The sequence below is a fragment of the Podarcis bocagei genome (genome assembly GCF_964188305.1).
Source record: "Podarcis bocagei genome assembly, chromosome: 9".
Classification (NCBI taxonomy): Eukaryota; Metazoa; Chordata; class Lepidosauria; order Squamata; family Lacertidae; genus Podarcis; species Podarcis bocagei.
This window is the reverse complement of record NC_138134.1, coordinates 77,464,403-77,491,654: the sequence shown is the minus strand read 5'-3', so window position 1 is coordinate 77,491,654 and position 27,252 is coordinate 77,464,403. Positions and strand designations below refer to the sequence as shown.

At 49.6% G+C, this 27,252-nt stretch overlaps 1 protein-coding gene across 1 annotated transcript; it reads left to right on the top strand.

Moving 5' to 3' along the window:
- The first annotated feature begins 6,905 nt into the window (after positions 1 to 6,905).
- Positions 6,906 to 26,783, top strand: LOC308594189 (RING finger protein 145-like). The gene is made up of 10 exons (XM_081207039.1): positions 6,906 to 7,179; positions 9,863 to 9,971; positions 11,772 to 11,863; positions 12,329 to 12,564; positions 14,453 to 14,631; positions 16,003 to 16,143; positions 18,083 to 18,265; positions 19,744 to 19,891; positions 23,259 to 23,615; positions 24,890 to 26,783. The coding sequence occupies exons 1-10, from the start codon at positions 7,008 to 7,010 to the stop codon at positions 25,652 to 25,654; spliced, it is 2,382 nt and encodes a 793-aa protein (XP_081063165.1). The 5' UTR covers positions 6,906 to 7,007; the 3' UTR covers positions 25,655 to 26,783.
- The last annotated feature ends 469 nt before the right edge of the window (positions 26,784 to 27,252 follow it).

Below are 27,252 nucleotides of genomic sequence, written 5' to 3'. Positions count from 1 at the left end.
TAATGGAATAAACGAGTTCCGTTATAAATACTGAAATACTAAATAAGATGGATAACAATGTGTAACAGAAAAAGAAGTAGAAAAGTTGGTTTCTAAGTGTGTGAAAGAAAGTAATAGAAGTGGAAAGAAATTGCAATTGAGTAGATTGGAAGTCTAACACAAGGGTGGGGTGAGGGGTGGGAAAAGGAAGTATCTGGGATTGAGTGGGGTATGTATGAATATTTTTAAGGATTGTATGAAATGTATGTTTGTTTGTATGTTTGTAATATGTATGTATTAAATGCTGAATTATTTTAATAATAAAAAAATAATTTAAATTTAAAGAAAGAAAGAAAAACGACCGAGATGGATGTCTAAGCAAGCTCCCTCGCAGGCTGCCAGTGTGTTGGTCATAAGCAACGCGCCCACCCTCTCGTGTGGCGCTGAGCCCCTTGTCTCAGCCTCTGCCCGCTTTGCAGGCTTGTTAATTGCTTATGCGCTGTCTTTTCACAGGATGCCAGAGCTGATGGATTGCAACAGTGAAGCTCAGTCAAGGGAGACCTGGTTTAATTCTCGGGGGTCACCGAGGGGTCACCCCAGCGCACACGTCACTGCTAGGTTTTGCTTTTCCTTCCTCCTGCTTTTCCAGTGAGTGGAAGCGAACTGGACTTCCAACCTCAGCCCTGCAGAGAGAAACCGTGCGGTGCTTTTGTCTGTCTGTCTGTCTGTCTGTCTGTCTGTCTCTCTCTCTCTCTCTCTCTTGGAAACCGTTGCAGCTAGTTAACTGTTTGAAACTGTTTGCTAGGGAACCTTAGGAAAGGAAGTGGAAATAAAACGGTCAGCATCATAATGCCGTTGTAAAAACCTGTCGTGCATGCGCTCCAATTTTCCAGGGACAGTCTTGTAATTATGAAAGCTATCTTGGCTTCTGATCTGATCCCATAATGCCCCTGTTTTCCCCACCAGGGGGAGGAGAATGGGCCAGCGATTGTCCTGAGCAACCGTGGCAGCTGCAAGAGAGCATCCCATGGCCTTTCCATGGCTGCCACTATCAGTCTCTTCCCTGGTGCATTATTATTATTATTATTATTATTATTATTATTATTATTAGAATTTTTATACTGCCCTATACCCGGGTGGCACTGTGGGTTAAACCACAGAGCCTAGGACCTGCCGATCAGAAGGTCGGCAGTTTGAATCCCCGCTATGGGGTGAGCTCCCGTTGCTCGGTCCCTGCTCCTGCCCACCTAGCAGTTCGAAGGCACGTCAAAGTGCAAGTAGATAAATAGGTACCGCTCTGGCGGGAAGGTAAATGGCATTTTCATGCGCTGCTCTGGTTCGCCAGACGCGTCTTAGTCATGCTGGCCACATGACCCGGAAGCTGTACGCCGGCTCCCTCGGCCAGTAAAGCAAGATGAGCGCTGCAACCCCAGAGTCGGCTATGACTGGACCTAATGGTCAGGGGTCCCTTTACCTTTATACAGTGGTGCCCCGCAAGACGAATGCCTCGCAAGACGGAAAACTCGCTAGACGAAAGAGTTTTCTCTTTTGGAGGTGCTTCGCAAAACGAATCTCCTATGGGCTTGCTTCGCAAGACGAAAATGTCTTGCGAGTTCCTGCGGATTTTTTCCTCCCCCCCCCTTTTTCTAAGCCGCTAAGACGCTTATCTGCTAAGCCGATAAGCCGCTAAAAGCCGCTAATCCTCTAATCCGTCAATGGGCTTGCTTCGCAAGACGAAAAAACTGCTAGACGAAGAGAATCACAGAACGGATTCTTTTCGTCTTGCGAGGCACCACTGTACCCACAAATCCCAGGGCAGTTTGCAGGATAAAATCATAATATAAAACCACAAAGTACATAATCAGAATAACAACAACAGCAACCCAATTAACACTCCCCCGAACACATTTTAAAAGGGCATAGGATGTCAAATCAACCAAAGGCCCGGTTAAAGAGGAACGTTTTCGCCTGGCGCCTAAAGGTGTGTAATGAAGGCGCCAGGCAAACCTCCCTAGGGAGAGCATTCCACAGACAAGGGGCCACTGCAGAGAAGGCCCTGTTCTCGAGTTGCCACCCTCCGGCCTTCTCGAGGAGGAGACACACGAAGAAGGGCCTCAGAAGATGATCTCAGGGTCTGGGTTTGTTCACATGGAGAGGCGGTCCTTGAGGTATGGCAGTCCTGAACCATTTAAGGCTTTATAGGTTTAAAGCATGGGTAGTGTAGCAGGAACCCCCCCCCACACCCCAATCATTCTGTTTGTACAAACTTCACACACACTCACACTCACACACTACATACACCACATTTCTGCTATAAATTCATAGAAAAATCAACCATACATCGGATTTGCACTGTTCCATTTTTGTTTTACTCCATACGACAAGGACTATCAAAGGGGGGTGGCTTGGTTCTGGTCAGCCATAATCCCTTCACCATCCCAGCACATCCACAGGAGCCCTGCCCAGCTGCTATGCCAACCCTGATGATCCCAGACAGAAGACAATCAAGATCACAAAGAACTTGCATATGGGAGTGGATTCAGCATGGACTGAAACAAAGGACAATGATCAGATCTTCCCTCTGGGGGCAGGAAACTGCCAACTCCCCTTTGTCTCCTGGAAGTAACTCATGGGCAGGGGGAAAGGAGGAACCAGCCAGGTGACAGGACACTCAGGTTACCACCACAACTCCTCCCTCAACCCCTCCTTTCTGTGATGTATGTATGATGTTTCTGGGGGTGGGCTTGACCTAGAGGATGGGAATTTCAAAAGTTTTTATAAGGTCTTGCACACCATCTTTCTGGGTCTTTCCTCTCTCCTGCGAGTGAGGGGAACACCCTGTTGCAACAGTTCAATAAAGGCCAAGCCTACAGGCTGCTGTTTTGCTCCAAGTTATCCTGGTTGGTGTCTTTGTTTTGTCCAAGGGAGCCCTCGGATTTTTCTGGTAACAGTAGGCAACCTAAGGCCCATGGGCCGGATGCAGCCCAATCACCTTCTCAATCCGGCCTGCGGACGGTCCGGGAATCAGTGTGTTTTTACATTAGTAGAATGTGTGCTTTTATTTAAAATGCATCTCTGGGTTATTTGTGGGGCATAGGAATCCGTTCATCCCCCCCCCCAAAAAAATATAGTCCGGCCCCCCACGAGGTCTGAGGGACGGGGGACCGGCCCACAGCTGAAAAGGGTTGCTGACCTCTGGTTTGAAGTCTTTATTGGCTTTTTAGAGGATGCTGGAGAGCGGGCAAGGAGAAGCAGCTGCTGCTGCCATCGAGGGCCGGCCCCGTGTGACATGCCAGCTCTGAGGGGCCGGCAGAGGGCAGTGCTGTCCTGGGTGGGCAGGAAGGAGGAGCCAAGCCAAGAGCAAAGAGTCTTGATTTAAAAGGGGGGAAAGGCTTTGTGCATCCCTGTCTCATCTTCCCCCTTCCTAAAAACTATATATCGGTGTGGGTTTTCCTTTTTGTAAATCAGCCAAACAGGAAAATAAAATAAAACCGGGATTAAGGGGTGTTCCCAGGGTGGAGAGTGTGTACGCTGAGTCCCGCTGGTGTAGAGGGAGGGACAAAGTTCAAGGGGGGGCAAGGAGGGTCAGCTGAGGAGGAGCGAGAAATGCCTCAATTTTCACCTGAGGAATGTTGGAGGGTTTGGTGGCGCAGCCTCATTTGGAGATCTCTGCACCGTTCTGGACGCCTCACCTCCAAAAGGATAGCGTAGAGCGGGGAAAATTTCTGAAAAGGGCAGTCAAAACAATCAAGGGGATGGAGCAAGTCCCCTGCAGACTTCAGGACATTTTAGAGAAAAGACGACGTAATAGAAGTTTACAAAACTCTTTCTTTGTGAGATTCCTTGAGTCCTGTTTCTGGGGGAAAGGCGGAACCATAACAATAATAACTGTAAAATATATTATTATTAAATTTATATACCACATTTCATCTGATCTTAGGATGGTTCACAACATAAAAATAGAAGATAAAAACACAAAACACATAATAAAGACAAGGAAAAAGTTAATAATAATTAATAATCAATTAATAATAATTGGAGGAGGAGGAGGTCAACACGGAAAGAAAAATGTGTTGTGCATGTAGCAATGCAAGTCTCTTGAGTCAGTTCAGCTGTGAAATTGGCCCACGGTGTGATTTGGAGTTTTGCACTGTTTCACACACAGAGAAGTGAATCTTCTTCGCTCGTTTCTGACACACGAGGAATTTTCTGGGAGTTTGGCGCCTCCTGCTGGGTAAACGAAGCCATGCTGTTATTTGATGTGCTGACTCCTCGAATTCTTCCTTGTCTTAAAAAAATATAAATTGAAGCAACCGTTTTAAAAGCAAGAATGGCTTCAGAATGGAAGCCCATCAACAATGAAGATCTTCCAGAGTCAGGGATTATTTTTTCCCTGACTCTGGAAGATCTAGAAATCTTAGTTCTGGATGATTTAAACCAGAACTAACTTGATAACTGGCAGGCTTTGAGAAAAGATGCCCACAGACAGCACCAATTGCAAAAGAAAAACTGCCCCATGATACCAACCCAGTCCTTAACCTGCATGTTGCAATAAATAAAAAAAAGTCCAGTAGCACCTTGTTGTTGTTGTTTAGTCGTTTAGTCGTGTCCGACTCTTCGTGACCCCCTGGACCAGAGCACGCCAGGCACTCCTGTCTTCCACTGCCTCCCGCAGTTTGGTCAAACTCATGCTGGTAGCTTCGAGGACACTGTCCCACCATCTCGTCCTCTGTCGTCCCCTTCTCCTTGTGCCCTCCATCATTCCCAACATCAGGGTCTTTTCCAGGGAGTCTTCTCTTCTCATGAGGTGGCCAAAGTCTTGGAGCCTCACCTTCAGGATCTGTCCTTCCAGTGAACACTCAGGGCTGATTTCCTTCAGAATGGAGAGTTTTGATCTTCTTGCAGTCCATGGGACTCTCAAGAGTCTCCTCCAGCACCATAATTCAAAAGCACCAATTCTTCGGCGATCAGCCTTCTTTATGGTCCAGCTCTCGCTTCCATACACCACTACTGGGAAAACCATAGCTTTAACTATACGGACCTTTGTTGACAAGGTGATGTCTCTGCTTTGTAAGATGTTGTCTAGGTTTGCCATCGCCTTTCTCCCAAGGAGCAGGCGTCTTTTAATTTCGTGACTGCTGTCACCATCTGCAGGGATCATGGAGCCCAAGAAAGTAAAATCTCTCACTGTCTCCATTTCTTCCCCTTCTATTTGCCAGGAGGTGATGGGCCCAGAGGCCATGATCTTAGGTTTTTTTTTGATGTTGAGCTTCAGACCATATTTTGCGCATCTTTCACCCTCATTAAAAGGTTCTTTAATTCCTCCTCACTTTCTGCCATCAAGGTTGTGTCATCTGCATATCTGAGGTTGTTGATATTTCCTTTGGCGATCTTAATTCCGGCTTGGGATTCATCCAGCCCAGCCTTCTGCAAGATGAATTCTGCATATAAGTTAAATAAGCAGGGAGACGAGTAGCACCTTAGAGACCGACTAAGTTTGTTGCAGATCAGCAGGATGTAGCTGAGACAGGATGGCTCACAACAGCCCTGCAGAGTAGGCCACTGCTAGCTTAAGCAGTATGTGGACCGAGAACTCCCAGAATTGCAAGCTGGATTTTGAAGTGGCAGAGGAACCAGAGACCAAATTGTAAACATGCACTGGATTATGGAAAAAGCTAGAGACTTCCAGAAAGACATCTACTTCTGCTTCATTGACTATGCAAAAGCCTTTGACTGTGTTGACCACAGCAAACTATGGCAAGTTCTTAAAGAAATGGGAGTGCCTGATCACCTCATCTGTCTCCTGAGAAGTCTCTATGTGGGACAAGAAGCTACAGTTAGAACTGGATATGGAACAACTGATTGGTTCAAAATTGGGGAAGGAGTACGGCAAGGCTGTATATTGTCTCCCTGCTTATTTAATACACTGGTGCAGATATTTCCCCTCTATTGCAATCCCATTTATACCCCCGCAGGGTTCCCTGTGCTACATTCCAGCAGTCCTTGCCCCGCACATGGCGGGGGTGAGTGGCACAGTGGAGAGACAAATGGGAACCGGAAATGACGCCTCTTCGGGGTCGGTCGAAGTTGCACTTCTTTGTACCCAACGGGGGAGGGGAAAAAAGCGGGCGCCCTCAACAAAGATGGCGGCGTCGCTTTCAGGCGCGCTAGCGTCCCTGGAACGCCACGTGGCTCCCGCGGGGCGGCATTGAAGGAAGGGCGAGCCCGGAGCCAAGATGGCGGCCGAGGCTTCACTAGGGGAGGGGCGGGGCAAGGGGCGGGGCTTGAGGGAAAGTGAAAGTACGGCGCTGGCAAGGTGGGGGGGGCGTCGCTTGACCCGGAGAGGAGGATTTTTCTGGCCCCCCCTCCTCGGTGGGGGAGGGTCCCCAGCCTTGAGGGGCCCCGCACCCCATTACTGGGGCTGCCCCCCCGGAAGGAACCCCGACCCCCCCGCGCCTTCTTTCGCAGCCCCCTCCCCAAGTCCTCACTCTTTTCCTCCCCCTCCCCTTTTATTTGAACCTGCCTCCCCCCCCCAGAATTATTTGACCCTCCTAACTTTCCTTGAGGGGGGGAGAGGAGTCTTGCCCCCCCAACTCCTGTTTCTTCCCACCAAACCTGACGCCCCCCACCCCCTGGCCCCCTCCCCCATCTCATTTTCTCCCCACCCCTTGAGCTTCCCCCCTCCCAACTCTTCTTAACACCCCCCCCCAAAAAAAAGAGATTTGACCCCCTCCCTCCCTGTCCCCATTCCAGCTTCCCTCCTGCCTTCCTCTGCCTCTCTTTTGGGGTTGCTGCCCCCTCTGATTTCGCCCCTCCTCTGAGACCACCCACCTGGAAGGAGGCCTGGGGGGGAGGGGAGATCCTTGGGGGGGGGAGAGACACCCCCGCTGGACCGGTAAGGGAAGCCCTCGGGAGCAGAGCCTCAGGTCTTTGGTTGGGGTGGGGAGGCAGAGAGAGGAGCCTCAGGCCCCTGCTGGAGTTGGGGGTGTTCTTTTTTTGGGGTGGGGGGTCCTTAACTCCGAGCTGCCATGCCCAGCCTGGAAGAGGTGGCCAACGTGGCGCTCCGCGTGCCCAGCATCGCCCTGCTGGACCTGCTCTACCGGTGGGATGTTCAGGCCTTTGCGGAGCTGCTGTTGCACCCGAGGAGGCCGGAGGGGACTTACCTGTGGCGACATCACCTGTGGAACGCCTATTACGCAGGTGAGTGATGCAGGCCTGGGAGACGGGGTGAAGTCTCCGCAATGGTGGTTGCATCGCTCATGGTCTTGATGGTGCCTTGCTTGAGCATGTGCAGAGTGCCCAGCGCAGGATTCAGGCTTCTGGTGTCGGCTTTGTTTTCTCAACAAAGCCCACCAACTTGAGCCAAAAAGATTACATTGGCGGGGAGTTATTGAACCGATTACTGGCCATCTTCTGTGATTTTATGTACCATGAGATGACCTCCATGTGCCAGTATGAACCTACAAGCCTAAGAGGCAGTGTGGTGTAGTGGTCAGTGTATTGGACCAGGACCTGGGAGACCTGGGTTCGAATCCCCACTCGACACTTGGTGACCTTGGTGCCTTTCAGCCTAGCCTGCCTCACAGGGTGGTTGTAGGAATTTATGTTGTGTTGAGCTCCTTGGGGTAAAAGAGTGGGTTATAATTGCAATTAGTATTATTCATAATAACACAACTGAGTTACTGCAGATCAGGGGTTTTAGGGGGATAAAAGTCGCCTTGCCGATAGCAATGCTGAGGAACTGGATGTCAGAAACACGGGCCAAACTACTGCAAATAATCCATTGATTATACCAGTAAATCCCAGGCTGCTTTCTGCCCTGAGTTGTCAACATGTTGTGTTTAAAATCAAGCTTCTGGATTCTGCATCAAAGTAACTAAAATTTTCCCACTCACGCACACAAAGTTAAATTATGCAACCTGGAATAAGTTATGCAAACTGAGGACATTTTTGCATATGGGTGCTCCAGGATCTGTGTATATGCTCAAATGTTCATGCACACATACACAAAAAGTGGAATTATACATCCTGGAATAAATTATGTCCGCTGAAGAAATTGATGCCTGTAGCAGGTTATGAATTCTGGCTGCTCCAGAGGTCTGTCTGTCTGCTGGAATGAATTTGATCAGAGATAATTCAGCTCATGTTGCTAGCCGTTGTACGTTTTTATTGCCAGAAATTTGGAAAGTAACAAATGTACCTTCGGCTTAAAAAAAAAAAAAGAGTAATTAAACATTGGGGATGTGGCAGTGATCAAAAATCATTACTTATATAGAAAGCAATGAGAAAATGATAATCTGTTACGCGTCTTAATAAATGGTATACAGTGGTGCCTTGCAAAACGAAATTAATTCGTTCCGCAAGTCTCTTCTTGCGGTTTTTTCGTCTTGCGATGCACGGTTTCCCATAGGAATGCATTGAAAATCAATTAATGCGTTCCTAGGGAAACCGCCTTCAGACCAGGTCCGGGGACAGTCTGTCCCCGGACCTCTTCTGAAGGCTGGGGGGGGGGGACAAGGGCTTTTCTTCCCACCCCCAGCATTTTAAAATTGCCCGGGACAGCGGAGGACTTCTCCGCTGTCCGGGGCGATTTAAAAGCCCCTGGGAAGGCAGGCAGGGGGGACAAAGACTTTCGTCCCCCGCCCGCCTTCAGAAGGTGTTCCCGACCCCCCGCCCGGCTTCGCAGCAGCGCTCCGGAGCCCGGCGGCTGGGGCAGGTGTCCCCCCCCCCGCCCGGCTTCGCAGCAGCGCTACGAAGCCCGGCGGCTGGGGCAGGTGTTCCCGCCCCCCCGCCCGGCTTCGGAGCACCGGGAGAAGCGATCTCCCCGCCGCCCCTTGCTTCAAAAGAGAAGACCCGCTGTACCCGGGGCAAGCTTCGTTTTGCGAAGCAAGCCCATAGGGAAATTCGTCTTGCGAGGCAACTCGAAAACGAAAAAACCTTTCGTTTTGCAAGTTTTTCGTCTCGCGAGGCGTTCGTCTTGCGGGGTACCACTGTATAGGTTTATGATACTACTGAACAATCTAGGGCTGGCCTGTGGATTTGAAAACATGTTTGCAGATGTGGCAAAAATGGTGTGTTGCAATTTTGACTGGATTAATGTTCTGCTGAGACTGACATTTTTCGCTATATAATCATTGCAAAGTTATGTGTACACAGTTCTTTCTGCCTCTTCTACCCAGTGGGACCTTTGCGGACAATCTCAATCCCCTGGCCTTTCTAAGTCCCCATCAGCCGGTATTTTAAGTTTCCTCTGCTTGTTGCCGCATGTTTTCTGCTGTCATAAGCAGTTAGAAATTAGCCAGGTGCTGGGTCCGTTTTGCAACTGGCAGAGACCCAATTGTGACCACTGGGAGATCTCTGGGTGCTAGGTTGGCAACTGGCAAAAGCAGAATGTCACTTGGAACAGGATCTGAAATATTTCCCTTGGAGCATGAATTTGTTTTATTTTTAAAATGTGTTGTAAACCGTTTTGGTATATAAATATAAAGCAGCAGCAACAGCAACAACAAGAACAAACTTTGGGGGGGTGAGGTATGATGCTGAGAAATCCCATTGTGGTGACCGTAACCTAGGTTTAAGGTGCCATTTGGCGATTCGATTATTTATCTGAGTTTTCAACATTTTTTCTCAGTCAGAAAATAATTAAGATTCATTGGCATGCCGAGTTCTTTGCTTGCTGCCATGTTCTATGTTTTTCAGTTGCAATCATGGCCAGGCAGAATATTCACAGGTTTGGAGAGGGGTTCAGACAAGTGTTTGGCACAACAGCCTGACCCTTGTACATTTGACGGAAGGCAGCTAAGGGCTTTTCTGCAAAACTAAACAGGTGGACATAAGAGTGTTCAAAATGTTGGCTTTTCTCTCCTCTTCCTCATTGTTTTAGGTCACTTGGTGTGTGTGGTGGTTTTGCTGCTCCCAGTCCGGACACTTGTGAAGTTGTATCTTTACATCTTGACAGCATTGCTGCTGTATGTGAGTCACCAGACAGCCCGGTAAGGACGCGGTTGTCTCCTTCTGTGAACTGGAAGCAGCAGATCATAGAGTTGACTTGCTAGAAAGGAAGGGTTTGAGGTCATGGGGGGCAGCAGCTGCTGTGGAGCAGACTCTGCTCTCAAAAAAAAGTTCTTGGCAATGGCATTCTCAAAAGGAACTAGGAGCGCTGTAGTCTCCTGGTCCTTTGCCTCTAAACTGCAGGAGCTGATGGATGGGTCCTTGCCATTTTTACATCTTTTGCGAGGTACAGCTACATTGTGGGGGGCTGCTAGGAGCAGGTCAGACTTTCCAGTAGTGCTTTCCACCTGCCAAGGCCTATGTCAAATCTTGGAAGTACAGTGGTACCTCGCGTTACAGACGCTTCAGGTTAAAGACTCCACTAGCCCAGAAATAGTACCTCGAGTTAAGAACTTTCCTTCAGGATGAAAATAGAAATCGTACGACGGCAGCAGCGGGACGCCCCATTAGCTAAAGTGGTACCTCAGGTTAAGAACAGTTTCAGGTTAAGAACAGACCTCCAGAACGAATTAAGTTCTTAACCCGAGGTACCACTATATGTTTCTGAGCACAGTTCAGAGTGTTGGTGCTGACCGTTAAAGCCCTAAACGGCCTTGGCCCAGTATACCTGAAGGAGCGTCTCCACCCCCATCGTTCAGCCAACTGAGGTCCAGCTCCGAGGGCCTTCTGGTGGTTCCCTCCCTGCGAGAAGTGAGGTTACAGGGAACCAGGCAGAGGGCCTTCTCAGTAGTGGCACCCACCCTCCCATCAGATGTCAAGGAAATCAACAACTATCTGACTTCTAGGAGACATCTGAAGGCAGCTCCGTATAGGGATGTTTTTAATGTTTGGTGTTTTATTGTGTTTTTTATTTTATTTTGCTGGAAGCCTCCCAGAGGGTGGCTGGGTCAGGAAAAATCATGGTGGGCCTCTGGGACTAATATCCTTGCAGGAGTGTACGTATCCCTGGCTCCCAAAGGAAGGGTTTGAAATTCTGCATTGAGAGAAACTGAATTCTGCAACCTGTCTAAATTACGCAAAGAGAGCCCTCACTTAGGTCTGTTTTTGCATACCGTTGGGCTTCTGTTGTTCATTGGGAAAGCAAAGAAAGAGGCTAGACTCTGAAGCCCCCGCCCCAAGCAGTGGTCACACTGCAGTCCTAAAGACTTGAAACTTGCTTTTAAGTAAGTTATCATGTAGTTCAGTTGCAGAATCGCAGGATGCTCTTAGCTCTGGGCACTGGGAGCAGCAGAAAAATGCAGCCACTGTGCTGGCTGGAAAATGGAGCCTCGTTGCCAGCTTGCCAAGAATTGAGTAATGCTTCTGACATTGGCGACAAAATGTGTTGTAGTTGCTAATTCCTGGCCTGGACTATGACAGCCTTTGCCACTGGCAGCTCAGATCCAGCTCAGATACCTAGGCCAGTGTTTCCCAACCTTTGGTCTCCAGCTGTTTATGGACTACAATTCCCATCATCCCTGACCACTGGGTCTTGCTAGCTAGGGATGATGGGAGTTGTAGTCCAAAAACAGCTGGAGGCCCAAGGTTGGGAAACACTGACCTAGGCCCACACTTGGCCGGCCATCTCTGCTGTTGGTGGGAGTTGAAACAAGCCCAGAGTTTGCAAAATTGAAGGAACATCATGTGTGAATGGGGCCTTGGTTGCTGGAGAAAAAGAGGGCAGGGGAACTGTCATAGGAAGAGGTACCAAGATTTCTTTTATTAAGCAACGGAGAGCTAGTTCCTCCTTGGGCTTGCGTCCTGCGTGGCCTTACAAACCATCTTCCCGGCTCCCATTCCAGAGACTACATCCGCCACGAGATGGAGCGGGATTTCCACGGTGCCGTGTACAATGACCCCGTGGCTCTTAGCCACTTCGCCACAGCACTCACAGGTGAGGAACCATAGCTGTCAACTTTCAGATTTGAAAATAAACGATCAGCAGGCTCGGAAATAAGGAATCAGCAGCCTCACCTGTCCCAGGGACAGTCTACGGCATATCTAACAATCCGGGATAGCAGCGGGAATAAGGGAATTTCCCGCAGAGAAAGGGAAGGTTGCCAGCTTGTTCCTTCTCTTCCACTGCTCTTTGATCTGCTTATATGCAGAAAAGGGGGGACTTTTTTTTAACCCAAGGGCCACGTTTCCGACTGGGCAGCCTTCCAGGGGCCAGGTGGGTGGGGCCAGGGGCAAAAGTGGGCGGGGCATTGGATGTGCATTTTACCGTTGTGCTGTGGTCTGGTTTCTACATCCAGACAAGGACGCTATCAGAGTTACCAGCTCCTTTGCTCCTTGCCCTGCCTTCCTGCATTTGGGATACCCGCCTGACCCCCTACTTCTCTCCTCCTGTCCTGCCCAGGTCAAGTCATCGTTGCCACCCTCTGCGCCCTCCTGCTGAAGACCAAGCGAGTGTGGCTCTTTGGGGCTCCTCTCCTCCCTCTGGCTGCCCGCCTCTGCTGCCTCCCGCTTCGGGCCTTGCCCGCCGTGAACAGCGTCGCCACAGCTCTCACCACGATGGAGGCTCTTTACGTCGTGGCTTCCTGCCTGGTGGTTCCTCTCCAATGGGCAACGGTTGCCTGCCGGGAGGTTGCTCAGGTGATGAGAGAGCTCCAAGGGGATCGCTCCTTCGAATGGTAGCGGTTTCTGGTTGGCAGCTGCTCTCTGCCAGCTTGTCCTTGTGCATACCTGTCCTCCATAGTTCAGTCGTAAGGAAGCTTAGAATTCATAAGAACCCCAGACTTTTGGGTCCAGCTAGCTCATAGAATTGCAGAATGAGAATCATCCGGTCCAGCTTCCTGCAGTGAAGGAACTGTCTTTGAAATACAATACAGTGGTGCCTCGCAAGACAAAAAGAATCCGTTCTGTGATTCTCTTCGTCTAGCGTTTTTTTTCGTCTTGCGAAGCAAGCCCATTGACGGATTAGCGCTATTAGCGGCTTTTAGCGGCTTATCTGCTGATCGGATCAGCTGATAAGCGGCTTAGCGGCTTAGAAAAAGGGGGGGGGAAAGGGGGAAAAAACCAGCAGGAACTCGCAAGACATTGTCGTCTTGCGAAGCAAGCCCATAGGAAATTCGTTTTGCGAAGCACCTCCAAAACGGAAAACTCTTTCGTCTAGCGAGTTTTCCGTCTTGCGAGGCATTCGTCTTGCGGGGCACCACTGTACTCAATATTGATCCAGAGCAGAACTCTAACGTATAGTTAGAGTAAAAACTTAAACACGTTGCAGGATTCCCAAAAAATAGACCAGAGGCAACATTTCGTCTAGCAGAGCTTTACTGCTACTGAAGGCAAATGAACTTAATGGCCACAAATCCAATACATTCAGGATTAGCACTGCCCATAAGAAATCCAGTTGCAGCAGACTTAACTTAAACTTACAATAACTTATAATTACAACTTGCCACTATGTACAAAACACCACACCAGAAGGAAAGAGATAAAGAGAGTGAAACCCAGGCTCCTTCTAGCCTTACTTTTATAGTTAGCATGATCTTGACAGAAAGAAAAAAGAGAACCAGTTGAAGCCAGCTGTACTCAGCTTCTCTGAAGGTATAACCCAAACATCATGAACCTTCTGCTTGTTTCTTTCACGCACAGAAGCTTCCAAAAGCTTCCAGAGCCCTCTTGAACTCAGTAGAATAGGAAAGGTTTCTACACATCAGATCAATACTTTCTGCACTAAGAAATGCAAACTGACAGGAACCTCAGCTAAAACATCCCTGACAGATGCTTTAAAACCACCTTAAAATCCTGCAAGGAAGGAGAGTCCACTGCTTCCCAAGGGAGACTGCTCCACCACCAAACAGCTCTTAGTGTCAGAAAGGAATTGCAAGCAAGCACCCCACTCTTCCAGTGAGCTCTTGCTTGGAGTCCCAATCCAATGCTCCAGGATCCTGCAGAATTGCATGAGCATCTGGCTCGAATGCTAGCGAAAAGGTGTGGGAGGTCCTGATTTGGAATTCTGCATAGACAGGAAGGGTTCCTCTTAAGGGAAGGACGTCCAACTCGCAAGGGACTGCGATCTACTCACAGGGGGAGAAATGGCAGCGAACTACCCCTTTTTTAGGGGTTCAGGTCAAAGTTGTTGAGCTTTTTTTAGGGGGGATATCAAAGTGGTTGACCTTTTATGGGAGGGGCAGGTCTCTGTCTTCCGATCTAGCGATCATGTGTGAATGGAGGACAGGGCCAGATCCTCTTTTTCCACCGCAAAGGAAAAAGAGCCCACGATCAACTCAAACATCCCCGGGGTCCACCAGTTGATCGCGGTCGACCGGTTGGACATCCCTGCTCTAAGTGGTGGAGTCTCCTTCTTTGGAGGTCTTTAAGCAGAGGCTTGACAACCATATGTCAGGAGTGCTCTGATGGTGATTCCTGCTTGGCAGGGGGTTGGACTCGATGGCCCTTGTGGTCTCTTCCAACTCTATGATTCTATGATTCTAAGTCTAATTCGCGGTTCTCTTTGGCCTCCCTTTATTGTCCCCAGGTGCTGGAGGCGTATCGCCTGGTGGTGCTGGCGATGTCCCTTTGGGGGCAGCTGGCTGTCCCGCTCTTGTTCCTGGTCTTCTGGCTGGCGCTGTTCACTCTGCAGATCTGTGCCCTGGTTTCTTCCTCCTCTGGCAACCCTTTGCCCCAGCAAGGCTTGGTCTTCATCTTCCTCAGCAGGTAGGAAGGTGGTGCGTCGGGGAGGGGAAGTGAGCAGCAACTTCCCACAGAGTCATCAAATTGTAGCGTTGGAAGGGATACCCAAGGGTCATCTAGCCCAACCCCTTGCAACACAGGGATCATAGCCAAGGCAGCCCCAGCAGATGGTCCCCCAACCTCTTGAGAACCTCCAGAGAAGGAGTTTCCACCACCTTCCAAGGGGAGTCCATTCCACTGTCCGACAGCTCTTGTCGTCAGAAAGTTCTTCCTAATTTTTATTGCGAATCTCCTTCCTTGTCATTCAAATCCACTGGTTTGGGTTCTGCGGCAGAAAACAAGCTTGTTCCATCCCCCATGGGAAAAGCCCTTCCGATGGGGCCAGGGCCTTTTCAGTACTGGCCCCGACTTGGTGGAATGCTCTGTCACAAGAGACCAGGGCCCTGCGGGGCTTGACATCTTTCCGCAAGACAGAGCTGTTCCGCCTGACCTTTGGTTTGGACTCAGTCTCACCCTTATGTTTCCCTCCCCTTATGGTTTTGATCTATGGGCTACTATGAAAATGAGTCTGAATTTTAAATTTGTATTTTAACCCGTATTTTAAATAATTGTTTTTTTTCCCTTTCTTTTCTCTCCCCCCCCCTTATGTTTTTATTGTAATTTTACTAGTGTTAGCTGCCCTGAGCCCGGCTCTGGCCAGGGAGGGCAGGGTATAAATTATTATTATTATTATTATTAGGGAGGGCAGGGTATAAATAATAATAATAATTATTATTATTATTATTATTATTATTATTATTATTATTATAAAAGTTGGCTTCCAACCTTTGACATGGCATACTCCCTGGCGCGCTTGGCCCCTCGGCTATGCCCATTGCTGCGTTGAGCCATGAGGAATGGAAAGGGCTCTTGGAACATGCCAACATTTTGCCCACGTTGGGCAAAAAGACCCCTGCATTGCAGGGGGTTGGACTAGATGACCCTCAGGGTTCCCTTGCAGCTCTACAGTTCTATTATTCTGTGTCATTCTTCTTCTTCACAGTGAGAACAGGATGCTGGACCAGATAACTATTGATTATTACCATTGTTTATCAAATTTATATTCACCCTAAGATCGCTGAGCCATTGGCGCAGTCCAGACAGGCCCCTAGACTCCTAATAACTTCCCGCAGTGCAGGATTTGCTGTCTTGTGGCAGAGCGATAGCCCCTAGCTTGAAAGCAAGTGTGATGCTTAAAGGATAAATCTTTGGCAGTGGCCTCCTGAGTCTCAGCGGCTGGAGAAGGGCTTTTCCCTCCATCTCCCTGTTTGGCCACTCTAGGAAACAGGGTACTGGGCTCGATGGCCTCTGCTTGGTCTGATCCTGGAGGCTTCTTAACGTTTTCCCTCTCCATAGTGTGGCCGAATGTTGCAGCACCCCGTACTCCCTCATTGGGCTCACCTTCACTGTCTCCTACCTGGCCCTGGGCCTCCTCAAACTCTGCAAGTTCTACCTGGCAGGTTACAGCGCTTTCCAGGACGGCAACGTGATGCACAGGTGAGAGAGCTTGAAAGAGCAGCTGCCTAGACCATGGGTAGGCAAATAAGGTCTGAGGGCCGGATTCAGCCCGATAGCTTTCTAAATCCGGCCCGCGGACAGTCCGGGAATCAGCATGTTTGTACATGAGTAGAGTGTGTCCTTTTATTTAAAAGGCATCTCTGGGTTATTTGTGGGGCATAGGAATTCGTGTTTTTCTTGTTTGTTTGCTTGTTTTCAAAATATAGTACGCCCCCCCCCCCACAAGGTCTGAGGGACAGTGGACCGGCCCCCTGCTAAGAAGATTGCTGACCCCTGAACTAAACCATTCAGTATTCCATTACTACATCCATCAAAACATATTTGCACCGTTGAATGTATCTTAATGCTGCCCACGTTTTCAAGTGCACACAATTTTCTCCCATAACATTTTCCAATCTTATTTAAACGAACATTCTTCTTGTTCTCTTATTCTGTATGTTAAGGCTGCAAGCGGCACGTATTCCGTCATCTTAAGCTGCCATTCTTCTTTAGTTGGGACCTCACTCGTTTTCCATTTGGGGCCTAACGAAACACGGGCCGCAGTAGCGGCATACATAAATAACCTTTTTTGACACCTGGGAATTACTGTCTGGATCATCCCCAAGAAAAGAGGAATGTTTCTTGCCTGGCCCCTAAAAATATGTAATGGACCTCCCTGGGGAGAGTGTTCCACAACCAGGGAGCCACCAAAAGTTTTGCTGTTGTTTAGTTGTTTAGTCATGTCCAACTCTTCGTGACCCCCTGGACCAGAGCACGCCAGGCACTCCTGTCTTCCACTGCCTCCTGCAGTTTATTCAAACTCAGGCTGGTAGCTTCGAGAACACTGTCCAACCATCTCGTCCTCTGTCGTCTCCTTCTCCTTGTGCCCTCAATCTTTCCCAGCATCAAGGTTCTTTTCCAGGGAGTCTTCTCTTCTCATGAGGTGGCCAAAGTATTGGAGTCTCAGCTTCAGGATCTGTCCTTCCAGTGAGCACTCAGGGCTGATTTCCTTCAGAATGGATCGGTTTGATCTTCTTGCAGTCCATGGGACTCTCCAGAGTCTCCTCCAGCACCATAATTCAAAAGCATCAATTCTTCAGCGATCAGCCTTCTTTATGGTCCAGCTCTCACTTCCATACATCACTACTGGGAAAACCATGGCCTTTACTATACGGACCTTTGTTGACAAGGTGATGTCTCTGCTTTTTAAGAAGTTGTCTAGGTTTGCCATCGCCTTTCTCCCAAGGAGCAGGCGTCTTTTAATTTCATGACTGCTGTCACCATCTGCAGTGATCATGGAGCCCAATAAAGTCAAATCTCTCACTGCCTCCATTTCTTCCCCTTCTATTTGCCAGGAAATGATGGGTCCAGTGGCCATGATCTTCGTTTTTTTGATGTTGAGCTTCAGACCATATTTTGCGCTCTCCTCTTTCACCCTCATTAAAAGGTTCTTTAATTCCTCCTCACTTTCTGCCATCAAGGTTGTGTCATCTGCATATCTGAGGTTGTTGATATTTCTTCCGGCGATCTTAATTCCGGCTTGGGATTCATCCAGCCCAGCCTTTTGCATGATGAATTCTGCATATAAGTTAAATAACCAGGGAGACAATATACAGCCTTGCCGTACTCCTTTCCCAATTTTGAACCAATCAGTTGTTCCATATCCAGTTCTAACTGTAGCTTCTTGTCCCACATAGAGATTTCTCAGGAGACAGATGAGGTGATCAGGCACTCCCATTTCTTTAAGACAGAAAGTCTAAAAGTCCCCAAATTTATCTAGAACAAGAGAGCATTTTTTTAAAAAAGCCACTACCCGCTAAGTCTAGAGAGGTGCACTGGCCAGTGGTGATTTTCTCTCCCCATCCTTTTTTTTGTTTCCTGAACCACCCCACGGGGTAAAAATCCAATATACAGGTGCCTACTTTTCCCCTTGTTTCAGGGGTGTGACGGAGGGCGTGACCTTGCTGCTCCTTGCCCTCCAAACCGGCCTGCTTGGGTTGCAGCTCCTGGAAAGAACATTCCTTCTCAGCATCATCCTCTTCATCGTGGTGACGTCCACCCTGCAGTCCATGATCGAAATAGCCGACCCCATCGTGTTGGGCCTGGGGGCTACGCGGAACAGGTGACAGTGCTTTCTCCTTTGTGCGGACGCACGGGAACAGGGGCCGCGATCCGTGTCCTCGTGGTTATAAATCTGCGTAGCCTGGAGGGGGTGGGGTGGTCATTCCCTGCACGCAAGCAAGCCCAGCCTCACTGTCAAGAGGCGCTCAGAAAGGAGCCGCCAACATTTTGGGGCCGATGCAGAAGCTTGAGGAGGTGCCGTTGGCGCCAGTCACAAAATGGCGGCCACAGTAGAGGGGGCGTGGCCTAACACAAAGTGGTCGCCACAACTTGGAGAGCGAGAATAGGGAGTGGCAATTGCTGGCTGGGCCTGACAGCAGCTGTAGTCCAAAAGATCTGGGGGGCACCAGTTTGGGGAAGGCAGGTCTGGAAGGATGTATAGCCTGGCCCATATTCTCAATGGGGCTGGATATCCCCCTTTCTTTCTCAAATAGCAGTTCCCACACATCATGTAACATGTGTGTGTATAAGGGGGGGGGACACCTGAATATATATGTATTTTTAATTGTCATATAGCAGTATGTGTCATTTCAAGGGTGAAACTTGGTTTTTGCAAATTTCTTCAGTGAGTGGGCTTAAAAATACACTTTTGGCTATGCAGATATAGCATGGTAAGTCTACGTTTGATGAAAAAGCGCATAAACTGCTTTGAGAAAAACCAAAGGATTTTAATTTTGCCTTCTGAAAATGTCAGGTAACGCTAAATAACAAGAACAACAACAGTAATAATGTATGTCCTTGGCATCATTTTTAAATCGTTTCTGTGCAACTTTACACATCTTTTATGTACCAAGCGAAACTGAATTATATACGGTAAATTTAGCCGAAATACCTTTTGAATTCCCAAGTCATGTTACGACTTTTTAGCACCCCTCATCATTTTGGCGAATTTGAAAGTTGAAAACTTCAGCAAGCCCTATTCACACAGTCTTCATAAGAAGCTGACTGATGCAGAGTCACACCATTGGCTCATCTACCTCAGTACTGCCTGTTCTGACTGGCAGAAGCTCTCCAGGGTTTCAGGAATGAGTTTTTCTACAGCGCTACCTCGGAGATGCTGACTGTTGTTGAACCTGGGACTGCGTTCTGGATCTGGGAGATTTAAATAGGAAGCTGTCTTCTGCTGAGCCAGGCCCCTGGTCCATAGCTGTCAACTTTCCCCTTTTCTTGCGAGGAATCCTATTTGGAATAAGGGAATTTCCCTTAAAAAAAGGGAAACGTTGACAGCTATGCCCTGGTCCATCCAAGCTCCATATCTGAGGCCGTAGCTGATAGGGATGGACTTTGCAGCAGCCTTCGTGGGCCTCTCAAACTGTCCCTCCATCTCTTAGAATCGCAGGACCGTAGAGTTGGAAGGGACAACTAGAGTCATCTAGTCCAACCCCCTGCAACGCGGGGGTTGCCCAGTGTGGGGCTCGAACCCACGACCCTAACAGCCTCGTGCTCCACCCACTGAGCTTTCCAGCTGTGTTGTTTCAGGAGTTTCTGGAAGCACTTCCGGGGAATCAGCATGTGCCTCTTCCTCCTGGTCTTCCCGGGCTTCATGGCGTACAAGATCGCTCACTTCTTCCAGATGGACTTCTGGCTCCTGATCCTCGTCTCCAGCTGCATGCTGACCTCCCTGCAGGTACACTTGCCCCTTTTTTGCCCGTAGCCGGAGCTGGTTTATTTCTGGGACGCCTTTCCCACGAGGGCATCTGTGCTCACAGCGGTTTCCCTTTAAAAAGTACTGTGTCCAAATACCGTGTAGAACAGTAATAGCGGCTGGCATCTGTCTGTCTGGGGAGACCGCAAAGGAGTGCGCCTTTTGGGGGTGAAGTCAAAGTGTTGGAGAATTATAGCGCCTGCTGTGGCTGTAGAGACTGACTCAGGAGAGGCATGTTCCCTTGCAACTGGGGCAGATAAAGGTGTCTGGTTTCGGTCCTGCAGATTGTGATCCACGCGAAAGTCACCTCCAGACTTGATTATCGTAACTCGCTCTATGTGGGGCTGCCCTTGAGACTGACCCAGAAACTCCAGTGGGTGCAGAATGCTGCGGCAAGACTCACGGGGTCCTTGCCACAGGATCGCATTCACCCGGTGCTATACCAGCTGCACTGGCTCCCGGTGGAGTACAGGATCAGGTTCAAGGTGCTGGTTTTAACCTTTAAAGCCCTATACGGCCTAGGACCCTCGTACCTACGGGACCACCTCTCCTGGTATGTCTCACGGAGGACCTTACAGTCTTCAAACAAAAACATCTTGGAGGTCCCAGGCCACAGGGAGGTTAGGCTGGCCTCAACCAGAGCCAGGGCTTTTTTGGCCGTGGCCCCGATCTGGTGGAACGCTCTGTCACAAGAGACCAGGGCCTTGTGGGACTTGACATCTTTCCGCAGGGCCTGCAAGACAGAGCTGTTCCACCAGGCCTTTGGCCAAGCACAGTCTGACCCCCTCCTTTGGTAATCCTCACAGAACTCTAGCCCAATGGTTGCCATGAATTTGATTTTGAATTGATTTTAAAATGAATTGATTTTAGAATGCTGTGTTACTTTTATTGTTGTTAGCCACTCTGAGCCTGGCTTTGGCTGGGGAGGGTGGAATATAAATTTATTATTATTATTATTATTATTATTATTATTATTATTATTATTATTATTATTGCAAATCTTCTCTCTGCGCTGCTCTCAGCAGTTATTCCTCCTCTGGTCACTGCTGTGGATTAAGTTTTCATGGGGTGGTGGGTGGTTGATGGAGAGCATAATAATAAAATAGTCATGATAACAGTCCCAGTCCCCTTCCACACTTAACAGGCCATACATAGGTGCCAATTCTAGTGGGGGCATCCAGGGCCCCCACAAATCTTTTGGGTGGGTGCTCAGAACCCACAATGCGGGAATCCAAAGGGACTTCTGGTTCCTATAGGAAGTCGCATCAGAACCCCGATGCGAGTTCCTAGACAACGTCCAAGGCCCTGCAAAGCCTTGGAAGCGCCGCCACGCCGCCAGCGTCACGTTACGTCATGGGTGTCAGTATGCCTTTGAGCCGATGCCAACGACTGGGCTCAACAACTGGTTCTGCCCCGAATGGTCTAGGTGAACTGGAGCACTTCCAGAGACCTTCCACTCCTGGAAAGCAGGTCTAAGCGCACTGGACCCACAACTGTCCATTGTGGGCACCGAACTCAGCAGAGTATGAACGACACAGAAGAAAGCTGTGAAGCATAACTTCTTTTATTTCTAACAGCTACTGCAAACTAAAACTAAAGAGCTACTGGCTTGCATGAGTGTTACTCAGACTCCACACAGAGTCAGGCAGGAGCGGAAGAAGCAAAGAGCAGTTTGTGCCCCCTCCTTTCTGAAAACATCACATCAGGAGATTCTCGCAGTGGGAGGGGGTGAAAATATCCACATTGGGTACCATTGGGCACCCATAACCCGGGGCCCCTGAGGCCATAGATTAATTAATGGCCAAAGAGGAATGTTTTTGCCTGGCCTCTAAAGACACATAATGGTGGTGTCAGGAGAGCATCATTATCCCTCTGTATAGAGGAAGAACCGTATTTTTTGCTCTATAAGACTCACTTTTTCCCTCCTAAAAAGTAAGGGGAAATGTGTGTGCGTCTTATGGAGCGAATGCAGGCTGCGCAGCTATCCCAGAAGCCAGAACAGCAAGAGGGACTGCTGCTTTCACTGTGCAACAATCCCTCTTGCTGTTCTGGTTTCTGAGATTCAGAATATTTATATTTCTTGTTTTCCTCCTCCAAAAACTAGGTGCGTCTTGTGGTCTGGTGCGTCTTATAGAGCGAAAAATACGGTACCTCTGCTTTCCAGGTGCTGGGAAGAATTGGAGGGCTTTCTCCATTGAGCCCTGATGATGAGCTTGCTAGTGCATCCCAAGTGGTATAAGAATAAAAGAAAATTATTACAAATTAGTTTGGAGATGGTACAGTGGTGCCTCGCAAGACGAAAAGAATCCGTTCTGTGATTCTCTTCGTCTAGCGGTTTTTTCGTCTTGTGAAGCAAGCCCATTGACGGATTAGCGGATTAGCGCTATTAATGACTTTTAGCGGCTTATCGGATCAGCTGATAAGCGGCTTAGCGGCTTAGATAAAGGGGGGGAGGGGAAAAAACCCGCAGGAACTCGCAAGACATTTTCGTCTTGCGAAGCAAGCCCATAGGAGATTCGTTTTGCGAAGCACCTCCAAAACGGAAAACTCTTTCGTCTAGCGAGTTTTCCGTCTTGCGAGGCATTCGTCTTGCGGGGCACCACTGTATTTAGCACCAGTCAGATTAAATGAAATAAACAAGGAATATTCGGTGTTATGTTGGAAGGGATGCCAGGAAATGGGATTATGTTCACATGTGGTGGGAGTGTAAATATGTACAATTTTTTTGGCAAAGGGCATTTAAGGAGATAATTAGATACCGCTGGGTTAAAGCTGACCAAAAGTCCAGAGGTAGCACTATTATCAATTTACGATGGGGTGGAAGGTTCACAGGCTATGAAGGACTTGCTCACAAATTGATTGACAGCTGCATGAATTATTATAGCTAGGAAGTGGAAGGGGCAAGGTGAATAAAAAATGGAAGAATGGTATAAAGAGGTGTGGGATATAGGTATTAATGATACATTAACATGTGCCATTAAGGTAAGACAGGGAATATGCAGGAGAAATGATTTTGAGGAGATATGGAAGGTGTTTGTTGAAGTTGTACTCTTAAAACGGAAAGGGGTCAAGCCATTGCAAGAAGTGTTGAAATTTTGGGAGGTTGGTTAGTTACAATGGAATGGTCTTGGTGGCACATTTTTATTCTTATTTATGATTTTTACTTCGTCAAAATAAAATTAAAAAATGAAATGAAATGAAATAATAAAATGGTGCATAGGCATTGCAGCTAGTAGCCATCGGTTGCTGGCCAATGGGCTCTGGGCTTGATCCAGTCTGGACCTCTGGGGCCTTCAGCTTTGGCTGGAGAAACCAATGGTTCTCCTCCTCCTCCTCCTCCTCCTTTCAGGTGATGGGGACCCTATTCATCTACACCCTCTTCATGATTGAGCTCTTCCAGGACACCCCGATGGAGAAGATGGACGAGATTGTCTACTACATCAATGCCATCAGCCGCGTCCTGGAGTTCCTGGTGGCTGTCTGCGTGGTGGCCTACGGGACCTGGGAGTCCATCTTTGGCGAGTGGAGCTGGCTGGGGGCCTCCGTCATCATCATCCACTGCTACTTCAACGTCTGGCTGAGGGCCCACTCCGGGTGGAAGAGCTTCCTGCTCCGCCGAGAGGCCGCCAAGAAGATCAGCTTGCTGCCAAGGGCCACCAGCAGGCAACTCTTGGACCACAATGACGTCTGCGCCATTTGCTTCCAGGTGAATGTCAGGGAGCCGCAACCCAGCACAGTTCCCTCCTCTGGACCGTCTGTCCCCTCGTGCCCTTGTTCACTTTTAGTTTGGGGGACTGGCTTGGGTTAGGGCCTCAATCTAGAGTCAATACTGGACCAGGTTGGGGAGCCCTGCGTTAGGCTATCCCCACTAACTTGTGGGTAGCCCAGCACGGTTTCCTCCATAGCAGGGTAGTCCAATGTGGCCCTCGAGTCCTTTTTTGGTGGCCCTCAACAACATTTGATGCCCACCAGCCCTCGCGCTGCCTTCCCAAAGCTGGGTAAATGAGACGCTAAGCTTTGGGAAGGAGGGACAAGGCTCTGGCAGAGCTTTCCCTCCTCCTTCTCAAAGCCTATATTAGGCTTCAGGGAATCCAGTGCCTCCCATGATGGCAGCCAAGAAGCAGATAAAGAAGAGTTCTTACCAAGTATTGTATTCAATACTCACACAGAGAGAACATAGAAATGCCATCTCTTTTGGGTAATGGCATTGCTCTGAGTAAAGTCCCACCCCCTCCGTCTCTCCTATTACAGTGGTACCTCTGGTTGCAAACGGGATCCGTTCCGGAGGCCCATTCGCAACATGAAAAGAACACAACCCGCGCCAGTGCATGCGCGGGTTGCGATTTGCCGCTTCTGCGCATGACGTCATTTTGCGCAGCTGCGCGTGCGCAAGCGGCGATACCCAGAAGTAACCCTTTCTGGTACTTCCGTGTCTCTGCGGGATGTATCCTGAAAGAACGTAACATAAAGCGGATGTAACATGAGGTATGACTGTATATGTCATCCCTGCGTCAGCTGATCTGAGCTTCTGCCTCTGAGCTTCCTGTTCTACCTTCAATGCACGCCGGGTCCTTGGGGGGGGTGTCTGTCTGCTGTCTCTGCCATACTGCTGCTTCTCCCTTCTGCAGTCTCTGAACTATGACCTTCTGCAAACCACTGTTGTAAAACTATACTGCCCTCCTCTTCCCAGAAAGGTTCAGAAAGGGTGGGCGGTGGTCCCCACTATTCCTCCTTAGTCCAGTCCCTGACAGCCTAGTTTTTCCAGCTTTGGAAGGGGGTGGAAGGACTCTAGGCTGAGGATTACCTGTTCCACTTTGGCAGCAGGTCTCCAGCAAGCTTTCCAATATACCACCTGCTCTATTTTAACCGGTGATGCCAAGGAAGTTCTGCATGCTGAGCAGGTGCTCTACCTCAGGGCCGCGCTGCCCGTTGCCCCTCCAGGCACTTCCCCGCTAACTGCCTCATTCTGCCCCCTTTCAGGAGATGACCCTGGCCGTCATCGTGCCGTGCGGCCACTTCTTCCACGACGGCTGCCTGCGCAAGTGGTTCTTCGTGCAGGACACATGCCCCCTCTGCCACCAGCAGGTCAGGCTCGAGGATCGCGCACAACAGGCAGAGCCCGCGGCAGGGAGGGAGGAGGCTTCCGGGAGCACAGAGCCCGCTGTTCTCGACCGCGTGGTGCGCCCCGGTGGGGACAGGACTGCGGAGGCCGGTGAAGCTGGTGGGACGGAACAACAAAGCACCCTCTCCGGACACTCAGCTGGGGAAGGCCAGCAGACATTCGACAGCTCGGGAGAGGTGGGGGAGAGCGTTCCCGGATATGATGCACCCCAGAGGGACCTGGGCCTGCCCACAGGAAACGGCAGCCAAGCGCCGGATCTCCCCGTTCCCGAAGTGCCGCCAGGGGACTGGCGCGGCAGCTCAGGAGAGCCCATGGCCCCAGAGCGGGATGTTCCTGGGTGCGTCTCTCTGGGAAGAGAGCCTGACTTAGCCAGCAAACCGGGAAACGACTGTCCTCAGCTCTCAGCTGCTCCGGGAGTCCCAGCTGAGGGTCGCCTGGAGGGGGAGCCCCCAAGCCCAGTGGCAGCCTCCCCAGTTGCGCCAGCAGAGGACACAGTGGAGATCTCAGCCAGGAAGCTCCCAAAGCAAGGTGACGCCAGAGGGGAGAGCCTAGGCCCCTCGGTCCATTTCAACAGCAAAGCTGAGCTCGGTCCTGGTCTTTCCACGGCCTTCTCCCCTCCCTAGCTCTTTGCGCTCACGTGCCGTTTCCCTTTTCCATAGCCTGGGAATCCGATGCGCCGAACAGTTTCTCCTACACCCAGGGAAGCAGGCCGCCCCAGCCGAGTTAGAGCAAGCACAGTCTGCGCTGCGTCTCGCAAAGAGCGCTTTATCTGGAGCCGGGGAAACTCAAATTCCCCCTCTCCTCTCAGGAGAGCTGAAGGACTTCCACTCTGCAGGCTAGACCTTCTATACCAGCAAGGCGACGCAGTACGTCTTATTCTTCTAACCAAAAGCGCAAGGGTCTTGCCCCAAACACCGGCCACTGCCGTAGTTTAAAAGTTTCAGCGCTGGCCGCAACACGGAGACACGACCCGGCAGAATGGCAGATTCGGAGACGAATGCTCTTATCCAAGATGGCGGCAGCCTCATTCCAAAATGGCTGCAGGGTCTCCGTGTCTGCCTCCCTACCTATGCGTCCCACCTGCTGCCTGCCTATGATCTCTGGCAAGTGTGTGAAAAGGGGAAGGTTTGGACTTCTGCCCAAGCGACAGGTCCTTGCAGGTTTTCCCCCGGGTCGGCCTAGAACGTTTGATGAGCCAGGGAGCCCCTTCCGGGGATCTGGGCCACCAGCAAACCTTTGTGGCTTTGGTGTCCTGTCCCGTCATTGACCGTTTTATTTTTATTTTTTGCGTAGAGGTGATTACATCGCGGGGCAGGTGAATCAAACAGCTGTGGACAGCGGGAGACCTTTGCTTGCAAGTTAAATAAATCAAATGGATGGCGTGAGCTGGTTGTGTGCAGTTCTGCAAAAGAAAGGGGGGACAGCAAGAAACACCCCCCTCACCGCCACAGAGTAATTGCTAATAATAATAATAATATTATTTGCACCACCACCACACCATCCGACTGGATTTTCGGTCTAGGGGAAATGGCTCAGAGTGAAGCAGCTGAAGGACAGCGGCAGAGATGTGCTTGCAGTCTCTGATATACCTGCATCATACCTGCCCAATCTTAGAAGCAAAATGATGCTTCCTTAATAATATAATAATAATTTTATTATTTATATGCCACCCATCTAGCTGGGTTGCCGCAGCCACTCTGGGCAGCTTCCAGCAGATATAAGAACACAATAAAACATCAAACATTAAAAAAATTCCCTATACAGGGAAAGTCAGATAGTTGTTTATTTCCTTGGCATCTGAAGGGAGGGTGTTCCACAGGGCGGGTGCCACCACCAAGAAGGTCCTCTGCCTGGTTCCCTGTAGCTTCACTTCCCACAGTAGGGGAACTGCCAGAAGGCCCTTGGAGCTGGACCTCAGTGCCCGGGCTGAACAATGGGCGTGAAGACGCTCCTTCAGGTCTACTGGACCGAGGCTGTTTAGGGCTTTAAAGGTCAGCACCAACACTTTGAATTGTGCTCGGAAATGTCCTGGGAGCCAGTGTAGATCCTTTAAGACCGGTGTTATATGGTCTCGGCGGCCGCTCCCAGTCACCAGTCTAGCTGCCGCATCCTGGATTAGTTGTAGTTTCCGGGTCACCTTCAAAGGTAGCCCCACGTAGAGCACATTGCAGTAAACCAAGCGAGAGATAACCAGAGCATGCACCACTCTGGTGAGACAGTC

Coding starts and splice junctions, on each gene's coding strand:
- LOC308594189 (XM_081207039.1), top strand. CDS start 7,008: ATGCCCAGCCTGGAAGAGGTGGCCAACGTGGCGCTCCGCGTGCCCAGC. Junction 16,144..18,082: donor GACGGCAACGTGATGCACAG/GTGAGAGAGCTT, acceptor CCCTTGTTTCAG/GGGTGTGACGGAGGGCGTGA. Junction 23,616..24,889: donor TCTGCGCCATTTGCTTCCAG/GTGAATGTCAGG, acceptor GCCCCCTTTCAG/GAGATGACCCTGGCCGTCAT.